This window comes from Notothenia rossii, assembly GCF_949606895.1.
Source record: "Notothenia rossii genome assembly, chromosome: 12".
Taxonomy (NCBI): domain Eukaryota; kingdom Metazoa; phylum Chordata; class Actinopteri; order Perciformes; family Nototheniidae; genus Notothenia; species Notothenia rossii.
Window position 1 is genome coordinate 3,645,955 of NC_136911.1, and position 27,425 is coordinate 3,673,379.

Genomic DNA, 27,425 nt, shown 5'->3' on the forward strand with positions numbered 1-27,425 from the left:
TTCTGGTTCAAATTTCAATAAATGTAATTTGTATAATCACTCTTTTGTCTTTATTCTACATGAAAATGTTAGAGATTCCATTCAAATCTGTTGATTATTCATATCTTCCTCAGGCTAGGAATAGTATGTCGAATTTTTAATGCTAAATGTATATCATTTTCTCACAGTGTATAGAATGAGACAACACAGTTTGTATCCATTGTGTGTGAATGCTTCAGCTCTTCAGACCAACATAGTAAGATGTGAGCATGTTCCTAATTGTGTTGGTATGCAGCCTAGGTCTGCTCTGTTTAATAAAGAAAATCTGCCACTTTTATATTGTAGAATTTGTTAAATTAAAGCAGTCTTTAATTGTTTGTCCTAAACATAGTAATATATGCTTTTGAAATGTAACGTGTCTTTGAAAGAATAACAGTATACAGTTTATATTGTGTATCACCTTTAGCTTGAAAATACATGGATGTGTTTTTTTTATCTATAAAATAAATAGACAGACAGTTTATCAATCCCAAATTGGGAAATTATTTTTACAGCAGCAGTGTGTTCAGTTATTACAATATTTAAAGTTGGAATAAAGTATAAATTACACAACACAAGTATAATGCACAGCAATCCATAAGATGAGTCCGATATGTTCATGAAACTCCCCAGGAGACACCGACACTAACGTGGCCGAGTGGACTCCGGAGTTTGCTGCATGAGTTGCACTGTATGATCATCTGAGGTGTAGTGGGCTGTCACTGAAAACCTGAGTAGCCAATAGGGACGCACCCCCGAAAGTCCCGCCCACCTGGGATGTTTGTGTCAAAATGGAAAACGAGGGAGCGCAAACGAGAAGAGCTGCAGCGAGAGCAAAAGTCCGATCATTGAGAAAGAAGCAAAGAGAACTGCAAACAAAAATATATGTTAAAACAAAGAAAAACATGATTGCACAAATGATTTGTTTGCAACTTATAGTTTTATTTTAGAAATGTATTTTATTTTGCTAAACTCAGTTTGTTTTTCTTTTAAACTGATAGTTTTTCTTTATTCTGAGAATGTGTTGCTTTATCTTTATGGTACAAAACTAATCCCATATAGTTTGGGATGTTGACGGGTTGGCCAAACTTTTTACCCCACAGTCAAACAACTTAATTTGCTTCGCCATTCGTTGTAAAACAAACACTCGACACGGCGCACACGAGTAAACGTGCATCACTTTCTGGCTCCGTAATCACACCAATGCACGTGCAACTTAAGTATCAGGTTCCGACTGGTCACAACAATAATTAAATATCACTCTTAATACAACAAATAATTAACATTTATCTATTTTGGGGTGCACGTTTTGCTGTTTGCTGTCCTTGTTTCTTTATGTTAAAAACTGGTTGCCAATGATGGTAACCAAAGGCCAAGAAGTGGTTGACATTTTTTCTGAATGGTTGCCAATGGCAACCTGGCAATCGTTACTGTCGAGCCCTGCCATGATATGGCGTTTCATCACGGCAGAATTTAGTTTAGACCAGGGGTGCCCAACCAGTCGATCGCAGGGAGATTCCCAGTCGATCGTGAGATTTAAAATAAAAAATATATTTAAAATAACAGAACAGAACTGTATACTTAATATACTCTGTATAAGATCTAGTGAAGCACAAAGTACAATATTTCCCTTTGATTGGTAGTGGAGTATAAAGTGCAATGAAAAGACAATTCTCAAGTACCTCAAAAATGGTCTTTGCCAAACATTTACACTCATCAAGCCCCTCCGATCGCTCGATGGACACGTTGGGAGGTGTGGCGTCTTCTTTCTGCTGCACTTCACGGAGGACACGGATCTTCACGACACTCAGCATCGTCCTTTCTTTTAACGATTTATTGGCCCCCATTCTGTCAAAACATGTAAATCAATGTTAACATACAGTACTGTAAACTTTTCTTTGAAGTTACTTCGACTGATTGGGTTGAGTTAGCTATTTAAATGTAAATGTATTTATTATCATAGGCACACTAGCTACAGTGTGGATATGCAGTGAGACAGTTCAGTCCCAGGCTCTTCCAACAATGCAACATAAATAAATATATATAGGACATAAAATACATTTAAAAAACAATAAAAATAGTGCAAGCTCAGGAGGACACTATTAAGGCAATGTATATTATTAACTCTAATTTGTTACGGTCAAAGTAGAACTGCAAGTAAGGAAGCTCCGTTTATTGAATGTCTGCTTTGTTCCAAACAGGAAGTGAACCTGATTAAATAATTGGGTTCTACAAGCTCAAACTATCAATTCTCCTGAAAAACACATTTTGAATCAGAATATTTAACATTGAAATTGAGTAAGTTTGAAAATATTAATAAATGCCATACAGTAAAATTATATTCCAATGTACTTTATCTAAATGTTGACTTAAAAACTGGAGAGGTTTTTCACATACTGGCAAAATGTACTTACCGTTAGAGATTTTCATATAGAACAGCAGACACATTTTAACAGAACATTTACCTGGTTCCTTTTCAATCAGCTCCTTTGCAGACTGAGAGAAGCTCCATCAGTCAGGGGAGGATGATGCTGTTTAACAGACATGTCATTTATTGTAGCGAACACATACCTGTAAGTACAGAAATATATTGGAAACAAAGCTAATGCCATATCTTCAATTTAACAGTTACACGTCTAATAAAGTCACTCTTGTCCCAATAGTCTCCAAATAGATTACCCTCTCCTTCTTTACAGTAATCAGGTCGCATCACAGCTGTTTACACAGAGCAGCGGCCATGGCAATGAATGTGACATTGCTTTTTGTTTTTAGGAAGCTGGTGCCGCTATCTGTCTCAGTGTACACAGAAAAAAAAGTCACCATCACACAGTCGGGTACACTGTGAGTGAAAATAAAACTCTTGGCTACACACACTGCTTTACTACGGATTAGCATTTGAAAATGTAGCGCGAACACCCCCCCCCACACACACACCAGTACAACACTCATCTGAACTACTAGTTCCCCACTGCCACATTTCTTATTAAAAACGGCGATGTTAGCCGCTGTTGACAAGTTATAAGCAACTACTTCACCACTAAGCATTACATGTTGTGTGTGGTGCATCCATGTTAGCAGGCTACATTAGTTAGCAGCTAACAAGCTAAGCCTGAGCAACTGTCGTTAACGTTCGTTTGATATCCACATTACACTGACAAGCTAACAGGTCATTACAGTACAGAGTTAACAAAGTACATAAATTACTTGCATGATTCAAAATCCACGAGTATTCCCTTTAGAGGAGGGTCCTCCTTGCTCTCTTTGACTGGAAGTTAACCGCCTACTCTAGTTGCTTGTCCCGTGCGCAAACTCCTCTGACGTCATCGGGGCGTGGCCCACCTGTACTCAAATTGCCCAGGTACATTTTACCAGCTGTTCACGGGCTGTAGGTCAACACATTACTTTTGACTTGGTGCTATGATTTAAATGTACTCATCTAAATGAAGATACAAAATGAAAACACACAAACAAAAAGGGGAGATTTTGAGTAATAGAAAATTATTAGAAATGTATTGTAGAATTTAAACATATTTACAGGACCAGTGTAATACTACATTAGATTGCATTTAGCTGACGCTTTTATCCAAAGCGACTTACAATAAGTACATTCGACCAGGAAGATACAACCTTGAAGAAAACAGAATCATATAAGTATATCAGGTTTCATAGAGCCAAACATGTCAAGTGCTACTCAACTGGCTATAGATAAACCAGTCCTTTATTAGTATATAAGTGCTCTGTTAGCAGTACTTTGTTAGTAATTATATCGCTCGAGGTGGAGTCAACTAACAACATATATTGAATTAGCCTATACTACATTATACAAATTATATTAAGATATGCTATAGACAACTCATGTTGTCACTATATGTTGTGTAAGAGAGACTAAAGATAAAATAAAGGACATTTCATGGAGTGGCATTAAAAAACGGCACTCAATATAGAGGTCAAAGGTCAGGTACAGCAGAGCAGCAACAATTGAGGTGCATTAGTGTGTTGCTCAAAGACACTTCAGCAGGCAGCATAATATTATGTGGATTTAATCTCTTGCTCCAATCACAGAGAGGCATGTCTACCTCATATGTAGTTTTTAAATGCAAACATATAAAATGTACGGTGAAGTTGTATTTCTGCAGAGCTCACACTGCCCCCTGGCGGCCGTGGAGCCTCACTGCGTCTGAGCTCTGTGTGTGCGTGTGTGTGTGTGTATGTGTGCGTGCGCGTGTGTGTGTGTGTGGCAGCTGCAGCGCACATGGCGGGCCGCTCTTTGTCTGTGGTCTGCTTGTTCTCCACTTTGTAGGCCTACTGACGGTGTAAATTAGCCTCCGCCTCTGAGACCTAAACTAGTCCGGCTGCAGCTGCCACCCCCCCCTCCTCCTTTCTTCCTTAAACATCTGATATCTAGGCTATTATTAGGCTATATCCTTAAAGTTATCGCATGTTGGAGCCTATTGTTTAAATGTGCAATGTAATTCAATTTTTCAAAATGAGTGAATACATAGGCTATACGGACATTATTGATAAAGATAAATAAACCCACCCAAACCTATAGGTTCCGCGTTTTTCAGGCATAAATAAAAATAAATATCGAAATCACGACCTCCAAAAACTGAATAGAAATGTAATCAATTCTGCAACATAGCAATGAACAGGCTTTTGCTCCAGTTAGAGAATATAATTCTAATTTGCTGAAACTGAATTAAAAAGTGTGAAAAGTGTCTTTAAAATAAACTATGTTATGAAATGTTAGCTTTATTTATATTATATAAAAAAGGGAGTCCTTGCAGTGTGTTGGTAGACATAAGGAACGAACGCAAAATGTAAAAAATAATATTTAAAACTGGACTGGTTTTACAGAAACGCTCCTCGTGATGTTCAACTGCCTCTGATTAATCTGAATAATAAGTATTGTGCTCAGTTTGTGCCAACAACATGAACGAATGTGTTATGAAGAAGGCTAGTGTTTATTTAATCATGCTTTTTTTTTTTTTTATCCTACCCGTTTTTTTCTGACATTTGGCGTGTCAAAGGCTTCATTGTTTGGCTGGCATAATAAATAAATACATATATAAATAGGCGGAGGTTCAAGTTTTCCATAAACGGATTACTTCATGTTTTAAGTCAGCTGTGTCTTTGTTTTAAAAACTGCTTTTATATTCACTTCTAGCGGACATTATGCACGAAGCAGTTTAACGCATGTGTTTTGTTAAGTGTTTTTACTATTTCTATTAAAGCCATTGCGACGTTATATAATAAGGAACTAGTAAATATTTCCTTTGTGGCACGTGTATTTTTTTCGTTTTTTGATTGATCATTATGAAGATCCAACTAACTTGCTCTCATCTTCCAGGTATTTTGTGCATCCATGTTCTTCAAATGTATTTATATTAGAAATGTTGACTGGATGTTTTCTATATCAGAGGACATTATATATCTGTGGAGGAAACTGCTGTACAAGGGTAATACTTATAAAAATAGGGCTTCAAAATTGACCAAATTAAAGTGACACAAATAAACCATGAGCATTAGTGTAAAATAAAACACATTTTAAAATAAGCAACAACTATGGTACTTATCAACATCAGATAATAAAAACATCAGAGGTAAACTTTGAGTTAAGCAGAACAAGTGCTTTAATTGGTTTGAGTGAAGCTTATGGGATGGAGTGTATTATCATCATCATCATCATCGTTAAATGTGAAGAACAATAAACGTACATCATCATTTTGGCCTCTGCCACTGAAAGGGAGCTCTCACCAACCATTGTCAGACAGCAATAACACACACTCACACATACACACGTGCATACACTAATGCGTAAGTCTTTTAGATGTAGTCTAAAAGAACTTGGGACTTTTGTGAGACCGAAGCTCGACTGCAGGATGTTTCCTGGCCATGTTTCCATGCAAATTCAATCCATTTCAAAACTGTTGTCCAGAAAGACTTTTTTTAAATTGTTTTAATCCTAGAAAGCCACAGGAAATGTTCCATCTCTGCAGATCTGGCCTGGCCTCCGCTCATTTGCATTTGTAATTCCCTTAACACTTGAACACCACATGAACACAGGGTTGTTTCTCAAAACTTTGGACATGTTCACATATCAGCGAATGCACCATCTCCCAGTGCATGTAAAAAAAAAAAATCAGTTTAGACAAACAGACACATTACACAGTACACAATGTTCTTCAAGCTCATGGTGGGTAGTTCTGACTGCTGAAAGATGCTTTTGGCAAGTTACCGTGGCAGCAGGTTACCGTGGCAGCAGGTTTGGTGAAGGAGCTCAATCGTGAGTCACAAAAGCCTTAAATGTCAAAGTACAGCAGAAGAGCGAGTCTGTTATTATCGTCTTTAAATTTGCATCTGTTAAAGTCTGGCATCACCAGAGTTAATATTCCCAAAACAGAAACAGAAAAAAACTCACTCTCCCAGCATGCACTGCTCTGTTTTCTACTCAGCTATGCCTCAAACAGAGCAAAGCAGACGAGGAGAAGATGAGTCTTCCCTCATTTCCTGTTTTCCTTATGACACAACCTATGTACAGTATGAGCTACGTGACAATAGAAACAAAACAGCCCATTAATAGAGAAAGAACACTGAAATATCCATTAACCACTGACTCGGGGTGACCTATCAGCGGATGACCTCCCTGATAACAAGCAGGTGGGGGACACAAGAACTCAGGAGAACATAAACCGGGTTCAGAAATGGGTTTTACATCGACGAAGGGAAGTGAAAATATGGACAAACTTGTAAAACAAAAATCACATTCCTGATATCTGTGGTTACGAAGGTAAACGCGATGAACATGCTGACAGACTCCTGAGCAGCCGCCAGTTAGAGAACGACAAAAACACCATCACAATGCACTTCCACTTCCACACACACACACACACACACACACACAAACACACACACACACACACTCACTCACTCACTCTTTATAAAGGCAGGACCAGCGTGAACGAACGAGGGGTTAATATCAGCAGACGCCTCAGAGTAGGGACGCCTGCACACACTGAATTATCACAATGACAGATTTGAATTTACAGAATCCAAACCAATCCACCATATTAAAATTCAAGACAGATATTCACTTTTATGACGGTTAAAAAAACACAATCATAAGATGGTTTTGTTAAACTGAATAATATGAACAATACAGGAGGGGCTGGAGTGGAAGAACGAGGGGGTTGAAATTAAAGTTGGAAATAATGCAGGTCAAAGTAAACACCCTATTATTAAAATAACCTTTTACCTTTGTTTAAAAAAAAAAGATTACAAAATATAAAATTAAATAATTTTGGAGTATAAAGGCACACATCTTGCACAGTGTATACAATGAAACACAGGTATTTAAAGCATGGTAGGGACTATTGTACGCTCACGAATCTGGTTAAAGTGTAGGGACACGAAGAGAACAACACAGATAGAGGGGAAGGAAACTTAGTCCTGTGACATGCAATTTTTTTTAGGTTTTTTCTTACATCTATAGTGAGTATAAATTCAAGCAGTATCATTCTTCATTTACCACAGCACCATCATTCATTCCCAAGGGTGGCTCCTTATTTTTATTTTTATTTTTTTAAATACAACTATATTTCATGACTAAAATCCAATGTAAAAATATAAATGTGAATATATTCTATGATAAACAAACATATTGTGATGGAAGCTTTTTGCATGGGTTACAATAGTCAAGAAGGACGACTTTTAGTTGGTTATCCAGAAAGTGATACACAACGTCACACACACAACAACTTTTCTCACTTACACACAAGTATATTGCATTTCCCTTGTTAAGACCGTATCAACTAATTGGGATCGTATTCGTAACATTTGGTTCCTTTCCTCTTGTGCAAAATATACAAAAAAAACCTCAAACAGAAACAAAACAATTATTACCACATCAATTCATAAAACTGCCAAATTCTAAACACAGTTAAACCACCTTTAAAATGTCAACAACAACAACAACAACAACAACACGAACAACGATGAATACCAGCCGAGGTGAGAGGAGAGAACGATGCTGCCGCTGTTCATTCTTCTCCTCCCCACCTCCCCCCTAATTTCACTGTCTCTCCCTTTACAACTTTTGAACACTGACACACACACACCGAGTGTGTGCTGGTACGATGCTGGAGGTAAACCGTCTCCTGCCTGCCCTGAACACAGACGCACTGTAGCTGATCCCAGATCCCTCAACCCCACAGAGTGCTTTTAAAAAGGTCATTTTTTACAAAAGCCCCGTGAACAGAACTCATCCACTTCCCCGTCTAATATTGCAGTAAAGTCTTCCCGTCCAATCCCTGCAGTCAGAAACACCAGCAGGTGAGTAAAGGCGGAGGAGGAGGGATCTGGGATCAGGATTTCTAACACGTTTGTCCTCTTTGTTGCAGCGCATGCAACAGAACGAGAGCTTCTAACCTCTAATAACAAATAAAAGTGCAACATTTCTTTTTTTATTTACTCATAAGGTGCTGATGGCAACAGAAAGTAAAGGGCTGTTGATGTTTCAATCTGACACCCCGTATGTAGATATAACAAGGAGTGACTTAAATCTCTTCAGCCACACTTCTGGGTCATCCCCTGCCACAGAAAACAATGCCCGACATATTCAGGGGGAATGCAAGTAAACAACACTTTGTACGCTCCAATCTCCTCATTTCACGGTACGTATCCTTCCCTTAAACGATTCTTCATCACCGTGCGTCACAACAAAGCGTAAGGGACAACCACTGAGGTGCAACAAGTGAACTAATCAGCTGATGAGATGTGTTTGTTGTGAGTGTGTGGAAGAAGATAACCCAGAAGATCAACTCCTTCACTTTACACGGAGGGGGTGGCGTCTAAAGGGCGAGGGATGCAGGATCAACGCGAATGGGAAGATTTGTTTGGCTGAGTATAGCGTTTGGGTGGGGGGGGGGGGTGTGTGGCTGTTGGCCTTTTGGAAGACTGCTTCCCACTTCCTGAAATGAAGCAATTGCATCAGGCGAGGCTCAACATGTCCGTCCTCGTTACATCCCGCTCAAGCCTGGTGCCGTAATCTGACCTCTGCACTGTACACATCATACCCTCCTACGTATCATACTGAGAAGACAAAAACAAACATCAAAACAAAAGCAGGGAGCTGGATGTCGTAATAGAGGCAATCAAAAAATAAGCCAAATTCCCGCATAAACAACCGTACGGACAAAAACAAATAATATAAAAAAAACGTAATGACTTGGACGCTTGCTTTAAACACCCTTATCAGAGTAACACAAAAGTCAACAGAGGAGAGGTTAAATGTAAACGAATGATGGTTTTCTTTTTATAGCTGCAGAGCGTGGCACGCCACTGAAGGAGAGGGGGAAGCAGGGAGGGACGAGGAGAGGGAGAGCGATACAAAGCCATCACAGCACCTTATTAATTCAGCCTCTTGATGCTTTTTCTCTCCGTCACCTCTCTTCCCCGCCCTACTCCCCCCTTGCCCTCCCTTTCCCATGTGCCTCCGTGCCCCCCGTCACTCCTGGAGGCTATGACAGGATATTGGTGATGAAATCGTGAAACCTCTTGGAGTACTGCTCTGGGTTCACTGTGGAGATCTCCGCTCCGGCCTGTAGAGGGACACAGAGACAACCGTTAGTCTCCTCATGCAGTATAACCATCTTGTTATACTATACAATAATAAATATCTCCTCTCGTAAGCAGCTACATACCCCGTGTTTGACAGTCTTTGCGGCGTGAGCTGCTTTCTTCTTAGCATCGTAATGCTGAAGGATATCTATGATAGCCATGAAGTAAACCTCCTTCCTGGGAGCAGCTGTGGTTTAAAACAAAAAGGCACTCTGGATGAGAATCGATTTTATTTTTGCAGAATGTCATCAGGTGCTGTTAAAAAGGATCAAATCCTTCTGGCAGCAGCAGGTTAAAACACAAGTGCCCAGCAGGGGGAGCTCTCAGTACTCGATAAATTATGAAGCTGTTGAATAAGTCCTTTACATTGCACAGGTTTAACATCGTATACATCCATCAAACACATGCAGCTACTCACTGTCATTGCTTTTGATGGCGTAGACGTCGATGGTGGGATCAAACTCTCCGGGGGACAGAGGCTTGTTGCTGTCCAGGGTGTTGCTGGGGCTGTCGGGGGGCGTTCCAACACCCCCTCCGTCACTCTCGCCCTCCTCGTCGGCCTCGTTGTCTTCGCTCTCCACGTCCTCTTGCTCAGCTCGCTCCACATCGTGGATCCCAACCAGCAGACTGTAGTCCATGAGCTTCAGCTGGGCCAGGAACTGAGGACGAGGGAAGATGGCAGAGGGAATTAAAGCAGGGAAAAGAGGACGGGGGTTGTGGAAATAGAAAATGTATTAATATCATGTGCGTGTTGTAATGTGGATGATCACATACCTCCACATCTTTCCTGAGTTTCTCCAGGAACATCTTCTTGTTCTCCCCATCAATGTGGATCTTCTGTCCGTTATTGATGAAGTCATTGTCCTTGTAGGTGGGCAGCTCCTTGGCCTGCCCATTAGTATTGGAGATTAGCAGCCAAATAAACAACAGTCAAAAACACAACAACAGACGGCTTGAACCTGAGAGACCTGGGTGAAAAATGCAACAGAAATTTGACGCTCAAATCTCTAATAAAAAGAGAAAATGGCCCTAAATATTAAGCTAATTTAATCAGACACATTTAAGTCCTTAGATATTAATAAAAGTTCAAAAGTTGACTAGAAATATTGACTTAAAGGAATAACACCGGCATCAGTGTTCTTCATACATTTCACCCAGATATCATCAATAATATGCCTTATATGTTACACAGGACTAAACATCGTTCACCTATATGAATAAAGGGGTATTTCTAAATGCCTGATGACAAAGATGAAGTCTAATCTTAGTGTTCACAAATGTTCTCCCTGTCATCCTGCATGTTGAAATACCCCGTTGGTAGAAATAAGACTTTGAACCTGTGTTTTTTCAGATAAGCCCCTCTTGCCAAAGACAACACATATCACTTGTCAAATGAGTTGTCTGACAAAGTACAGGCCGTCTGTGATCCACTGTACATGCAGCATGCTCACAGCAGGGTCCAGATCCACCTCATGCACTTATTTGCGTATATTCTCATTGTTTTCATTAAAAGGTAAACAAAAAGGGCACATGTCATTTTGTTTGCACACTGCACAGAAGTCTTGAAAGCGTTATTGATGCATGTGGTGGATCCACACTCTTTGTGTCATGCAAAAAAAAAAAAGGACGTCCAACTCAAAGCCATGAAACGTCCTTGTTGGCTGCTCTCCCAAAAGCACCCCGTCATTTAAGATGCTTCTCGGAAACTCAACTGTGGATTGCATCTAGTATAATCTACTTCTATAACTCTCTACATTCCCTCTATTCAGCGGAACGAAGGAGTTTCCTATTTAGGAGTCGCTCTACTGGGATTAATGTCTCTCTGACCAGTACGGGGAGGAGGTGTTATGTGAGGAGGGGCGGGGCCTAGTTCTGATTGGCTGAGGAGAAGGAGAGCAGGACATGAGGAGCAGCAGCAGATCAGCAGCAGATCAGCTGCTACAGTGTCTCTACAGCAGCAGGAGAAGAGCAGCAGCACTACAATGAGCTTAGACAACACACACAGACACACACATACATTTACACCTTCACACAGATGGTAATACATCTCACAAATAGGACATTTGAGCACATATTTTAACAGACATGGAACTCCAATTGGCAAGAAATATGGGATGGACAACTTGCTCGACTGAATATAGATGCAACATAAAAAGTGAATGAGGACGCAACATAAGGCTGAGAAGAGAGGGAACATCACGGTTAAAGTCCTTTGCAGGTCTGTCACCAAATCATCTCTTACATTCATCCATCTCAACTTTATTTACAGAGTCAGACCGGTTCATTCAGTCTTTATCCCAGTCATGCAGGTTTCTATGAGAGTAATAACATGTGTCTGACTCTTGAGTTGTGCACTATGCTGAGGTGGTAAGTAGAAAAACAGAAAGATATATTAGAGTCAGGAAGAGAGGGTGGGTAGTTGATGCGACAGGTGAATTCTCTCAGACCTTAGAAACAATAGTAAAATGTATTTTCTGCTTCCTGCCAGCTGGCCATGTTGATTTCACGCCGTCTCCGAAGAACAAAGTGATGGCAGGATTTCTGCAACACCGGAACGTAATGTGCGCTGCAAATAGTTTGCATCGAGATGGTGTCAAATATTCGATTTGGTAAACAAACTATTTGTGTCCCTTTATTAAACGCAACATACAAAAAAACCCATTTAGAAACTAGACTTTTTTGATAGAATAGACAATGTTCCCCGAAAACTAGAGACAGAGGTAATTGGCATTTCAAGGATTACTGCCATGCCGATTCTAAATATGCTCATTATCTCGGGAGGCTTTTATATATTTAAAATAAGAAAACTGGCCAGAGTCATATTAGCTGTGGTCAAATTATCAGCTAATATAATACCGTACACAAACATGAAACAAAGCTGGGGAAACACCAGCTCATTTACTGCTCAATACACTTTCATTATAGAAAGTGTTTCAGCTGCAATGGGACGCACCGTGTTGTTCCCTTATCACAGGCTTTACAACGGCTTGGGAACATATTGTTTACCATGTCAGTGATCATACACTGCTGTGATCAATGCTGTCTGCTTATCCACTACAGAACATAGAAGACTTCTGTGTAACTTACCTACTTTCAGTTTTAAACTTGGAATTAGAAATAGCAACAAAGCAAGGAAGTCCCCCCTCTGAAATAATGTGACTTTCCAGGAATGTAAGTATGTACTTTCTCTTTCCAACTCTGGTTCCTGAATTATTCCAGCAGTGTCCTTCCCATTCACGCTGCCACCTCACTGCTTCACTTCTTGCCCTCCAGTGTTTCACAAACATGTCAGTGCCGTTGAGTGAGTGGTGGAAACAAAAACAAACTGAAACCGAACTTGCTGAGCAAAAGGTGACTGTCGATGGATGGAGAGTGTGCAAAATATGGACTTTAAATAACAGCTTGGAGAGGACGAGGAAACGAAAATGCTCGGCCGTACAGTAAATAATAATAATAAAAAAAGATTGTTTTAATAGATCATGCCTGGTATATATATGAGCCCTGGTTCCTTACATCTCTTACGTGTTTCATGGCGCAGTAAAAGCGCGTGGCAATCCGAAGGGTTTGCAGCCTTTGCTGAACGTTACCAGATTTGGGCCGCGGGGGCACATCCTCTGGTTGGGGCGGCTGCTAGAGAAGGGGGAGCGAGGGAGGGTCGGTAGGGGTGGAGGAGAGGAGAGAAGAAAGGAGAGAGGAAGGGAGGAAGGAAGGAAGTTGGAAGTAAAGGCAAAGTGTTTAAAATGTTACAGCACACAATTGTTTTTTCAAATTGGTAGAGGGTTGGAAAGGGCTTGAGCGCGAAGGATCCGTTTACATTTTATTCAATGGTTTTGCAACTGTGTCCAAGAGGGTTGTCCCATGACAATGCAAATAAGTGCATTTTAAAAGAATTATACTCAATAGGACTTTATTTATAATTAATGTAGCACGACTTGAGTCTGCCTACACTGGACTGTTTCCTGGTAGAGAAGGAAGCAGACTGCAGCGCTACTCTAAAGGAGTTAGGAGCTGGAACTACCAAGAGCAAGAAAAAACAAAGTCATTTACAACTATGTATTCTGACAAACATCTATTCAGGTGTGGTACTACTTCTACGGGCTTTCAACTAAGTGGATAAGGAGCTACTAATAAAATAGCAAAACAGTTCACACTCAGTCATACAGACACATTAAAGCCACGTGCCCCCACAGGCAGAGACGAGTGGTTTTCCACAAACCAAAGACCACCAGCTTATAAACATAACCTTTATTTCCAGGTCACATGACAAATACGCATGATTCACCTCCAGCTGTGTTTGCTACATTGTGGGTTAGTGGCCTAAATTACTTTTGCAATGAAAGTAAAATAAAGTCTCTTTTACGATATGATTTGCCTAAGTGAAACCTAATTGACCTAGATTGGGCTATAAAAAACAAACGTGTACACCCACTGATCATCTGCCTGGTTAAATGTCGTATATTAAAATGTGTCAGAAAGCCAAACCCAGAAAGACAGCAGCTTTTAAGAAGAACCGCAAATGTATTTGTAAAAATACATGTCACACGTGGGTAAAACTGAACATGTTCACAATGTGCAACAGAATGGAGTTGGTGTTCATACACATCGAAATGTGTAAGAAGTAAAGTAAACTTAAAAAGATGCAAAAAAACATTTTAAACCATGCAGACGCATGCATGAGAGGGAGACGGGCATGCAGTCAAGAGAGAACCCTGCCATGCTTGTTGGCTGTGTGGGTGTAAAGCAATTATTTTTACACACACACACACACACACACACACACACACACACACACACACACACACACACACACACACACACACACACACACACACACACACACACACACACACACACACACACACACACACACACACACACACACACACACACACACACACACACACACACACACACACACACACACACACACACACACACACACACACACACACACACACACACACACCTGAAAAACACATGTTATCTCTCATTTGGCATGATGCACCCTCTTCTTGATTATACAAGCTGACTGAAGTGAGTGTGAGTGTTTTACTAATATAAAGCAGTGTTAGCGTTCACATACTGGAATTTACACAAAAATGTTTTCAGGAAAGGGAAGACAACATTTGTATAGCCACTGAGCACTTGTAGTAGTTGTAGTAGTTAACTGCAGGTTCGTTTAAGCATGTCTGTAAGTGTGTGTAATATATACAAAGGTGTTTCATGTGGTGAAACCTGCACGTCTCATCAGGTCCTCCTCTTTGATGGTTGAGCCTTGTGTGTCTGAGGCCTGTTGTTAGTTGGGTGTGAACGTGTGTGCACATTCAAAAGGTGTGTGTGTGTGATCACGTACTGTGTTTTGCATTCTGCATGTTTTTTGACATGTAAAACAATATACTGCTAACTGCATTTGGTGCATTTCACTAAAAAAGGTAGAACAACTACAGAATTCCCACAGCAATAAATTCATTTGTGAGTTAAGAGTCAGTGGTAGTTTTCATTCATGATTTAAGCTTAACAAAAATGAGCTCTGTTGACACAGCGAAGCCACAGACAAATGAGGTCACAGGAGCTCTACGTGTGCTTTAAACCCTCAGCTGCTTTTTTCCATTCTTCTGTTTAGACCCCATTTTTTTCTTCTTCCATTTACAGTAGGTTATTTTTAGTTTGGGGATTCCCTTTAGTACTTTACGCCTCACTGGATGGTGCCCCACGATTAAGCCCCTGTAAAGCCCGGCAGTGGAAAGTTCAAACCCCTGTTGGTCATTATTGTAACTGTTCTCATGTAAAAACCTTTTTCCATGGTCAGACATAACTTGGGAGAGCAACGTGTGGAGAACAATCCGGACAAGCATCCCTTTTCAATACCGACAGGTCAAACCAACAGTGGTCCAAAGTCAAAGCCACTTCTATCAGTTAAAGACTTTTAGAGATAACAAAATAAATTGCCTATATCTGCTAATTCAAGTTTAACAGGAAGCACACTCAACCATCACATCCTGCACGATTTCAGCCAAGAGCAAGAACTGAAAATAGCCAGTCTCAGACAAACAGCAACATTTCCATCACTGTCAGTCACAGAAAAGCTTATATATATACTGCCCACTCACACACACAATCAGACACACAGCTACATAGAAAACACACATTACACAGGACTACCCAACATCACGAGACATCTGATAGAATAAAACCCAACACAGACACACACGCCTCAATCTCTCTCACACAGACAGCAGGCAGGGGAACTGGTGGAAGAGCAGAAGCGAGGTTAGAGGGGGTGAAGCAAATTAAAGAGACACAGAAAGCGTGCAGGGGCTAGAAGGGGAATGGGGTGATGAAGTAGGTGCTAACTGAAGGAGATGGATATATGCTACTGTCATCCAATCCAAAGGGAGACAATGGGACTAAACACTCGTTAGCTGCGTCATTTGGGTGATGACAGTAAGCCTGGAATAGTTTGAAGCTGTGTGGGTCATTCAAACCACTGGAAACAGTTTGTTCTCTCTCTGGTTCTCTAAGTGTCCACATGGCTTTCAATGGACGGGGAATCAAATCAGGAAAAAGTATATTTGTGAGAGAATAAAACATACCAGTGTTTCTGAACACTAGGACCTTGTTCCTAATTTATCCTCAGCTTAGTGCTATAAAAAGTGTCCATCTGTTCAATCCACACCGACTCTGACCTCTAATGTTATCAGAGCCTGCTGTTCTCTCAGCAGTGCACCTTCAGAGGCTGCAAGGACAGCAGCCTGTTTGATGGACAGAAACAGCGTTTGAGTAAGCTACACGATCTATAACCCAAGCAGGGCAGTTAGGTATGTTAACTAGTTCACCTGTCCAGCACACATTTGGTGCCGATACGCTTGTAGAAAATCAGTTTTGTGACACAGGCGAGGGAAGAATATTCCACAAACACTTTAAGAACACGCGGTGTGGATTGTCTCATTTCCTTTGATGTGTTTTTCTCAGATCTTTCTAACCCTTCTTTATGCGAGTTGGATGGACTTACTAACTTTCTTTTTAATGGTAGCACTCTGAGTTTATATAATTATTATTGTCTTTTTAAAGCATGAACGAAAGGTTAAGATGCCCTTCCTCTACTGAGGGTTAAAGCTGTGGGTGTGTAACAGTGGACCCCGGCTCTCGACAGGTGACTGTACCTTCTCCTTATCGCTGGCCTCTCGTGCCACAGTGGAACCCTAGAAACAAAAGAAAGGAAATCACTATCATTATAATTGTTTAAGTCTTTCCCTCACCACTGTACTTAAACTCATTCCTGCAGATGCTCATTACCCGTGGGCATGTCTGAACACAGAAGCTGACCTTATTAGGCAATGGCTTTAAGTGGATTAAAACGCTTCAGTGGTTATCTGATGCTCTCAGCCCTGTTTTACAACACGTATTACCTGCTGGATAATGCCTGTAGTTTAAAACATACAACCTTGTACGAGAGTTGCAATTTATCTTTTGTGTTTGAGTAAAAACAGGCATTTCTTTTGGGACACAAAAACTATCAAATAAACATCTTAATTCTTGCACCAAAGCTCAGATGATCAGTCACAACAAGTATTTGAAAAATGAGTCCCAAAGAGACTGGTGTAGTGCAATCATAGATAACATTTATATACTTTCTTGTGATATCAATGCCCTGTCTGATCACTTCTCATTCCCTTACTTCCCTATATGGGTTTTCCCCTCCTACCTTGAGATCATACTTCTTGTAGACGGAGAGTCTGTGAGAGAAGACATTGCGTGTAACAATCATGTAGGTCTCGTCTCCATCCACGGTGAGCCGGTAAATCCCCAGAAACTGAGGCAGCAGCGTGTTGCCATGGCACTCCACGATGAACTACGAAAAGACAGAAGGAATATCTGTCAAAGCTCTGACATACCGCGACACCAAATTACATAAATCTGTTCCCTGACACTTATTGATGTTGAAACGCTGGGTAAAAGGTTCCTGACTTATGCCTGTAGGCCCGTGTGTCAGCTTGTGATGCAGAAATAGTACAGATGCACATTACAATTCTGCACACGTGCTTATAGTGTCCTGTTTCGTTGCAGTTCCTTCGAAAGAACGAGTGCAAAAGATAGGGTCTGTGGTTGAATGGCCTTTTTATTCACGTAAGGATTCCAAACTGAGGGAAACGAACCAGAAGTATTTAAGTGACAGCCGTGACAAGAGAGGGTCCAATTCTCTAAAAGCTAAGGAAAGGTGCTTCAATGCTCCCTTTCTTATCCCCTTTAGTATAGGCTACAATGGATCATCCTTTGTGAAAGGAAAGGAGATAATGCCGTCCCATAATTCCTTGCAGCAGCAACAGTGATGACAGAGCCACATCAATAATCCATCGTTGCATAATTATGCTGCCTAATGTTATTGCAGTGGGATTCTCCTAGCATTGCATTTGTCGATTCCTAAGTCCTTAGAAATGTCCCCTACACATCTTTCCTTGACCTCATGGTGTTTTATATCAAGATTAAGGCAGCAGGGGTTACGATAAGACAGGATTAGACGCTTGTTTCAGAAGAGTTTGAGGAGAGAACATTCCAGTTTCTGAGCTGTTTCGAATCTATCAAAGACAAACGGTGTTACGATGACTTTCTCTTTGAAGGATCAAGGCTTGCATTTGTATAAGATGTAATAAGATAAGCTGCCATTACCTGATGATATTTCTTCAGGATGTTATGCATCTCTGCCACATCCTCACTGCTGATGGTCTTGACCACGTAGCGTTTGTCATAAGAGGTATGGAAACGCGCCCCACTGCGACCCTGGGCGTCACTGTTCAAGGGAGCGCTACGTGTCAGGGAGTTCTGAAAACAAACAGGGAAAACACAGAAACATTATAAATAACGTTCATCAGGATGCACACACCACGATATGATCAGCTGTCACCTTTTGCATTCTCTGCCCTGCCTTTATAGAAACAAGTGTTTATTAGTTGTTATTTTAACTTGTTTTCCCTCTAGCCTCTGGATATCCGACCACCTCCCACTCTCCAGTCTAAACATGTGGGGTTCTGACCCCTGTGCCTGCTCCCTGTCCCCACACACACACACACACACACACACACACACACACACACACACACACACACACACACACACACACACACACACACACACACACACACACACACACACACACACACACACACACACACACACACACACACACACACACACACACACACACACACACACACACACACACACACACACACACACACACACACACACACACACACACACACACACACACACACACACACACACACACACACACACACACACACACACACACACACACTAAAGTAACATGATACAACACCCCTGGCTCAATGCCTCATTGTCCAAGAATGTCTCATGTCCTCTGCCCTCAGTTCCCTTTCCCCTCTGAGCGGTGGGGATCAACCCTCAACAACGGTCTGGCAGCATTTCTCTCTTGCATTTAGACCTTAAATTGGTTGTCTTGACTCTAGGGGTCCCTAAGAGAGCTTCCTAACGGCAGAGTAACATTAAAGTGGTTTGTGTCACAGGATGAAAATGTTTAAGAGGCCCTTTGCCTGAGGCTGGCATAGATGAAAAAGCTCCAAAGGATGATCCTGATGTTTTGTTTTAGTGAGTCATTTTCTCCACCAGGCATTTATCAGAATGCTTAAAAGGGTTAATCTGTTTGCACTTCAGTTACCCGTCCAAAACCTAAATGTAATACTGCTAGCATTGCTCATTAAAACTGATGAAAAAGAGCCCGCAGCTTGTGGTGACCAATGTCTGTAATGAGTAATATCACCAATTAGAAATGGTACCAACAGGCTTTTAGAGTCAGGGCAAAACAAACTAACCCAATAAACACAATGTGGCTCATGTAGGAAAATAAGTTTAACGTTGGGAATGTCACAGCATTCCTCTTTACTGGCCAGTGTCTTAACACCCCCACTGCCCACTCTATAATGTAAACATGTGAGACGGACAGCTGCACTGAGCCGGGACACAACGACCTCCAAATACTGCCAACTCATACCCTGCACTGGGGATAGGGATTTACTGGGGAGGAGAGGGAACTATAGGAAATCAAGGCTGAAACAAAAGAGGGGAAGGAAAAAGTGCAACACTGTTCTCGGTAATACTGTGGTCACATTTGTTTTGAAACAGTTGCATGTTTTCCAGTGAGCTTCGAGCCCCTGGGGGTTTCATTACTGAATAAACAAGGTTCGGATACATTTCAGGATTTGGTCATACCTGCAAAATCATCAGGCTGTCTTTAGTAGCTGGAACATTAACCTGGCAATTTTTTTTTAACAGACATTGCTCCAGATAACAAACCGTACATCAAAACATGTAACAACAAACAACTAAACAAAACGTAACGGGGGAGGGGGGGGGGGGTGGATGCAAGGATGACTTCCTAAAACAGCTGATTGTGACATACACAGGACATTATACATTACACAGGAGATGCCATATTGACAGGGTTAGATAGGAGAGCTGCGGACAGTGAACCGCAATCCTCCTGTCTCCCCTCAAAATCAAAAGAAATTAACCTGGCAATTAACACTAACCTAGTACGACAGGAATGACATAATAATATATATATTTGACCCATCAAAAGGTAGAAACATTGCTAGGATTTTTACCAAGAAGTCCTGATCATCGATGCCAAACCTCTCTCTGAGGTTTCGAAACACCAGAGGGCAGTACTCCTTGAACTTGAAATGGCTAGGCATGTTCTCCCTGTGGGAAGATAAAAGCAAACCATCAGAGGGACAGAACTGAGTATATGAGATGGTCAAGGCAGGTCTGAAATAACATTCAATTATATACATGTAGTATTTCATTTTGTCTGGAAATACATTCATAAATATCACACTAAAAAATGCACTTACTTGTTAAAGAGGTGGTTGTCCACTTTGATTTTAGAGTACGCCTTGAAGTCGTCCGGCATGAGCATGATGGGAATCTGAACATGGCTCAACTCATTTATCTGTCAGGAAAGAGGAAGAAAGAGGATCAGTGATACAGCAGTATGAAACATGTCGGTAGAATGAAAGGTAACATTAGAAATGCTAGACGTAAAGCCTTGGGATAGTGAGCAGAAAAAGAGTCTCACTGTGGAAATATAGGCAGAACCAACACAAACAGCATCAATCATTCCCACTGATAAACACGATGCTGTTGACTGACAGGCATCTCTGTAAACGGAGTGGCTAAGCCTCACATAGAAAATACATTGACTTGATGTGGACAACAAAACATCTGATGCATGATACTGGAGCTTTGTATCCAGTACAGTTTGCTTTGCTTCACTAAAGAAGAAAAAGACAGGGATGGAAGCACTCTGCCAAAGTATTAGAGCTGAAGGCAATTACAAATATTCAGATCGGATTATGAGCAAATCTTAAAGTGATGTCGCTCCTGCATTAAAGGTCATCTTAACATCCTGCAGTCTGTGACGCACTGCTATTTTCCTATCATCTAGTTTGAGTGTGTTCACAGTTCAAAGGCAGATATTCATCACTTTTTTTCAACGCGTGATGACGTTGGTCTTTGTGCATTTCTCTTATTGCTGAAATGCATTTTTGAATATCAGTGGGTAAGTCTGTCTTACCCACTCTTCAGATACATTGGGTCACAAAATGTGTTGATGTGGTGAGTTGGACTGAGCTTGACCATATGACTCAAGACATTTATAATTGAATGTACATTTACGGTGATATCGATCTTACAAAACGCACAATTACAAAACACTTCCATAAACCTTGCACCATGAATAACTCAATTAAGAAGCAGCGGGGCGTTTGACACATACGGCACATTGCAGGGGTTTCCATTTGGAGCTGGTCATGCATCACCTTGCTGTAATGTGTAGACCTGACATTTGTTATGACTCAGACACAGCGTGATACAAATATAAAGTGTGTGTGTGTGTGTGTGTGTGTGTGTGTGTGTGTGTGTGTGTGTGTGTGTGTGTGTGTGTGTGTGTGTGTGTGTGTGTGTGCGCTTGCATATTCTTTGTTGGCTGCAGGCAGGAGTGCTGGCAGGTTTGTTGAATCTATTAATAACCCGTCAGTCCACCAAGCACACTGCTAATGTAGGTGCACTAAATAAACTCAAACATTTGAGCTTTGATTGACTTTAACATAAATCACGAAATATGTGTGTGTGTTCCTTCACAGTGATGCCCCAAATGTACTTCAAGATGTCTACATCGTTGCTCACAGCTAGGATTGTGCAGAAAGACAAGAGGTTGGATAACAATTCCGGAAGCTGCATTAGGACGTATCACATATTTGTTTCACACTTGCAGATTGACTAATGCTGTAGGAGTATTATGCTGCAGAGACTTTGCATATCTAACAAAGAAGAGGGTTTTTTAAAACAGTATTCCTTAAACATTTCTGTGATATTAATCTCAGGATTTTGTGTTTGACCAATATCAATACACTGCACTGTCAAGGCTTTCAATTATACGATTATAGCTAATCCCTACTGACTTATTATGATGAACAGGTTGACCGTGGACGAGTACCTACTTGATCCCTTGGCCTCCCAAATTAGTACATTTGTGTGGCCCAGTTAATATATTTAGATCTAGACTTTTGACATGAAGGACTGCCAAATAGTCTGTCAGAAATGGAACTGTAACCAGGTAGATGCGGTTGACTGCATTAGAGGTATTCATACAATAAATACATAATTAATTGTGAAATAAGCAACATAACTTCCCAATTGTGGAGGGGATCAGTGTTTCCCACAGAAATTGATTCTATCTGGTGGGACACCGCAGCGCACCAACCCCCCGGCAAGAAAAGACAAAGGCTTTTCGGGCGGCCCACGCATCCACACCCTCCTCAAATAAGAAAAGACATGCGAGTTCATGGCTACTGTAGACAACATTCTTGTTGCTCTGTGTTGCGTTGTTAATGAGTGAGACACACCGGAGTTGAGGATCTGTGGGGTTTAGTCTCCCAAAAATATAATTTAGGCATTTAGCAGACGCCTTATTCCAAAGCGATTTACCAATTACAGGGACATTCTCCCTGGAGTAACTGAGGGCTACAGTGGGGCAAAAAAGTATTTAGTCAGCCACCAATTGTGCAAGTTCTCCCACTTAAAAAGATGAGAGAGGCCTGTAATTTTCATCCGAGGTACACTTCAACTATGAGAGACAACATGAGAAGAAAAAAAATCCATAAAATCACATTGTCTGATTTTTAAAGAATTTATTTGCAAATTATGGTGGAAAGTAAGTATTTGGTCAATAACAAACAAACAAGATTTCTGGCTCTCACAGACCTGTAACTTCTCTTTAAGAGCCTCCTCTGTACTCCACTTGTTAACTGTATTAATGGCACCTGTTTGAACTCGTTATCAGTATAAAAGACACCTGTCCACAACCTCAAACAGTCACACTCCAAACTCCACTATGGCCAAGACCAAAGAGCTGTCAAAGGACACCAGAAACAACATCGTAGACCTGCACCAGGCTGGGAAGACTGAATCTGCAATAGGTAAGCAGCTTGGTGTGAAGAAATCAACTGTGGGAGCAATTATTAGAAAATGGAAGACATACAAGACCACTGATAATCTCCCTCGATCTGGGGGTCCACGCAAGACCTCACCCCGTGGGGTCAAAATGAGAAACAAGAACGGTGAGCAAAAATCCCAGAACCACACGGGGGGACCTAGTCAATGACCTGCAGAGAGCTGGGACCAAAGTAACAAAGGCTACCATCAGTAACACACTACGCCGCCAGGGACTCAAATCCTGCAGTGCCAGACGTGTCCCCCTGCTTAAGCCAGGACATGTCCAGGCCCGTCTGAAGTTTGCTAGAGAGCATTTAGATGATCCAGAAGAGGATTGGGAGAATGTCATATGGTCAGATGAAACCAAAATAGAACTTTTTGGTAAAAACTCAACTAGACGTGTTTGGAGGAGAAAGAATGATGAGTTGCATCCAAAGAACACCTACTGTGAAACATGGGGGGGGGAACATCATGCTTTGGGGCTGTTTTTCTGCAAAGGGACCAGGACGACTGATCCGTGTAAAGGAAAGAATGAATGGGGCCATGTATCGTGAGATTTTGAGTGACAACCTCCTTCCATCAGCAAGGGCATTGAAGATGAAACGTGGCTGGGTCTTTCAGCATGACAATGATCCCAAACACACCGCCCGGGCAACGAAGGAGTGGCTTCGTAAGAAGCATTTTAAGGTCCTGGAGTGGCCTAGCCAGTCTCCAGATCTCAACCCCATGGAAAATCTTTGGAGGGAGTTGAAAGTCCGTGTTGCCCAGCGACAGCCCCAAAACATCACTGCTCTAGAGGAGATCTGCATGGAGGAATGGGCCAAAATACCAGCAACAGTGAAAACCTTGTGAAGACTTACAGAAAACGTTTGACCTCTGTCATTGCCAACAAAGGGTATATAACAAAGTATTGAGATGAACTTTTGTTAGTGACCAAATACTTATTTTCCACCATAATTTGCAAATAAATTCTTTAAAAATCAGACAATGTGATTTTCTGGATTTTTCTTTCTCATTTTGTCTCTCATAGTTGAGGTATACCTAGGATGACAATTACAGGCCTCTCATCTTTTTAAGTGGGAGAACTTGCACAATTGGTGGCTGACTAAATACCTTTTTGCCCCACTGTAAGTGCCTAACTCAAGGGCACACTAGTAGTGGTGTTCCAGGCGGGATTTGAACTCGCAACCTTCTGATCATCAGCCCACCTCACTATCCATTAGACCGCCAAAAAAAAAAAAACATTATTATTTTTATTTTTTTTATGAGATCCATTTGCTGCGGACGATATTTAATTGTGGCAGAAATAAATCAATGTATGGGAAACACTGGGGATATTGACCTTGTTGATAATAATAGAAATCAGCTACTGTAGATTTTGTCTGCAATTTATAGCCAGTGTGTTAGTAAAAGTAAGAGTATACAACGTGTGTTCAAAAAAAAGACCTCTGACCTACTGGCTCGGTGGGTCAATTGTAAAACAAATCTGAAATGCTGAAGTCTGCAAAAGCTTGTCCAGTTATGTGCAAAGGTCAGCCTTTGCACACTATTCCCACTTTTCCTTCAACCAGCTCAGCAAACACACACAAACAGCATTTCAAGAACAAGGCTGGTTACTGTTCGTACGGCACTTTGGATTAGTCTTACTTTCAAGTGAAGGTTACAATTCAAACCGTCTACATTCCTACATGTTAAATATCCTCTAGGATTAGTGTTGATTAGTGTTAGGAAAGTGTGCATTGTTAATAGAAGATACATTAACAGCAGGAGATGCTTTTAAGAAAGGAAGCATGTAAAATAGGAGAAGTCATATCTGGGAATAAGAAGGAAGCGTATCTGAAAAGAGAGGAAAGCATGAAAGAAAGAGATAATAAAATGAGGGTATTAAAGAGACGGCTCAAACTGAGGATTCCACAGATGTCATATCCGAGTATATTTCAGTTCCCTGTTGCGACAGGCACAAACGTCACAGTGATGCTATAGCACAGATGCATCATGGGTACTCAGCGGGGAGATGTCGCCTAATCAACAAAAGCTGTGTTTCACACAAGGAGGAGACAACGCCTGATCTTAGCAAGCACACTTACACAAATAGACAAGCTGCATAAACAAGCAGGCCCATTGCACACAGAAGAAAAATGAATACAAATACTTGAATCTGAAGTGAGTGTGTATCTTTTTAAATATCCCCAAATGTCCCTGCCACGCCTGTTTCTGTAGAAAGGATGTCACAAGAACAGATGGTGCCGTACCAGGTCGATTCAACTCTAAAAATGAGACGGTACAGTTTGAAGGAAATGTTTTCACTGTGTTATAAAATAGATATTAAAAAGGGAATTATGAGCGGTTTGACTTCCTGACTAAGAACAGTATGCAAACGGTAACAGAGCAGTATGTTGAAGTAAATGGGATTCATTTTTTGCAGTTATTTTTTTGTGTAGTACCGAAATTAGGTATCAAGAATCTAGGAATTCCACTGGTACTGGTAACAACAACTGCACTTTTGGTATCGTTAAATCCCTATTTTGTACAGTATTATTTAAGCAGCTAATGCGTCTCTTCCTGAAAGTATTCACGGTTCCCTAAAAAAGTGTAAACAGAGCAGTATGAGTCAGATCAGATCAGAATGACTCGAATAAGCTGTCTTTACAAACATAATGCTTTTGACAATCACTGTTATGTATCCTTTTTGGTTTGGATAGCAATGTTTTTTCTCATATTTCCATGGATACAACTAATCTACCCTAACATATACACACGTAGTCCTCACATTCACTTTTTAAGAACTTATAGTCATAATTTATATCTTGAGGAAATCTGCCTATCTTCCTGCAGATATCAAACTTGCAGACAAATTTCACACCACCACTTCCTGTTTGTCTCCATGGCGACGAAGACTTGTTTTCCGGCCCGAGTGAAGCAAATGTGTGTTGTTGCTCCATTGGACAGGAAGTTGGTGAAGAGAGTGTGCACAGTCAGCAGCACAGCCTTATCTCCCTGAACAATGACAGATAGATGAGTCGCTCTTAGCAGATGGCAGTGAGAGTGCTGACAGCGGTGAGATTATAACACCTTTTACTTGGAAATATATCTCAAATCTAATATTACGATGCATTGGGTCATTCCTTTGGAAGAGGATGCATGACAAAGACGGAAAATGAAAGTGTGATTAGAAAAAGAAAGAAGCAAGATTAATCAGATATGAAACCAGGATGAAGTGACACGTTCGACACTTCACAGGAAATCTCTCATCTTTGATCTGATAACTCAGTTACTGACTTGCAAGCTGCACCGAGAATGTGTCAGCAGTGTAAAGTCATTGTTTGAAATGTGGCAATTTTGAAGTTCCTCCTTTGTCTTCTGATTCTTTTTTGGTCATATTTCAATCAGAAAACCTTTGATATTCTCAGACTGTTTGACCCAATCTTTATTCATATTAAATGTTGCTTAACTTATATGTTAAAAAACACGATTCCAACCAAATGTTTGCATGATCTGCTGACATCTCTGAATGTAAAGCTAGTGGGCGGTGTCACCTGAGAACCACAATAAAATACAACTACGTACCAACTGTTCCTTACATGTACGTTCATTTCTCACTGTGCAAGCTGTTCTAAAAGTAGTACAAAGACCCAATGCAGCAACAAGCACAAGAAGACAGACTCTTACTACAATAAAAAACTAGTGCTGGTCTCTTGAGATGCTTCCCTTTGTGAGCTTGTGGGTTTACTTTCAATTAAGCGAGTGTCAAAGCAAGAGGCGGGGAAGTAAACAAACGTAGAGTATTGCCAATTTTAAAAATACCCTCAGTTGTTTTGTGTAAAGACACAAAACGGCTAACGTGGGACATTTATTACCTCAATACAGGAGCCAACTTTTCTCGTGTCCTAGGAGGCAAATCATAACAGTAAAGATAAAAAGAGGAGTTGGGGAACACTAGTATCAGGTGAGAGCCAGAGAGCGAGTGGGAGCAGCTTCTTTACGTAATATTTTCCATTGGAGTCCTCTTAAAGCATACTCAATGTTCTAGTGTCAAACTGTCAATTAAGCAGAGGAAATGGGACATGCGTTTCCTCCATGCCAATTGATATGCCATTACAGTTTAAGTGGCTGTTATTAAAAAGTGCAATCAAGACTGAGTGATCATGCAATTAACAGATATGAAGAGGCGTAAATATACAAGGAGGGAATACGGAAGTGAAATCTGGTAATCAATGCAGCGCACAGTAATATTCACTGTGGTATAAAGCAACAAA

The 27,425-nt window shown here is 40.9% G+C and overlaps 1 protein-coding gene across 3 annotated transcripts; it reads right to left on the bottom strand.

Moving 5' to 3' along the window:
- Positions 1–5,627: 5,627 nt before the first annotated feature.
- Positions 5,628–20,680, bottom strand: pip4k2aa (phosphatidylinositol-5-phosphate 4-kinase, type II, alpha a). Of its 3 annotated transcripts, none has more exons than XM_079661227.1 (10): positions 20,529–20,680; positions 20,280–20,376; positions 18,304–18,456; positions 17,342–17,488; positions 16,800–16,838; positions 13,159–13,266; positions 10,411–10,524; positions 10,055–10,295; positions 9,720–9,823; positions 5,628–9,617 (listed from the first exon to the last, which is right to left on the bottom strand). In XM_079661227.1, exons 1-10 carry the CDS (start codon positions 20,591–20,593, stop codon positions 9,537–9,539), a joined length of 1,149 nt encoding a protein of 382 aa, XP_079517353.1. In that variant the 5' UTR covers positions 20,594–20,680; the 3' UTR covers positions 5,628–9,536. The 3 variants fall into 3 exon arrangements, with proteins under 3 accessions (XP_079517353.1, XP_079517352.1, XP_079517354.1); XM_079661226.1 differs by having other exon boundaries at positions 13,150–13,266; XM_079661228.1 differs by lacking the exon at positions 13,159–13,266.
- Between the last annotated feature and the right edge of the window lie 6,745 nt (positions 20,681–27,425).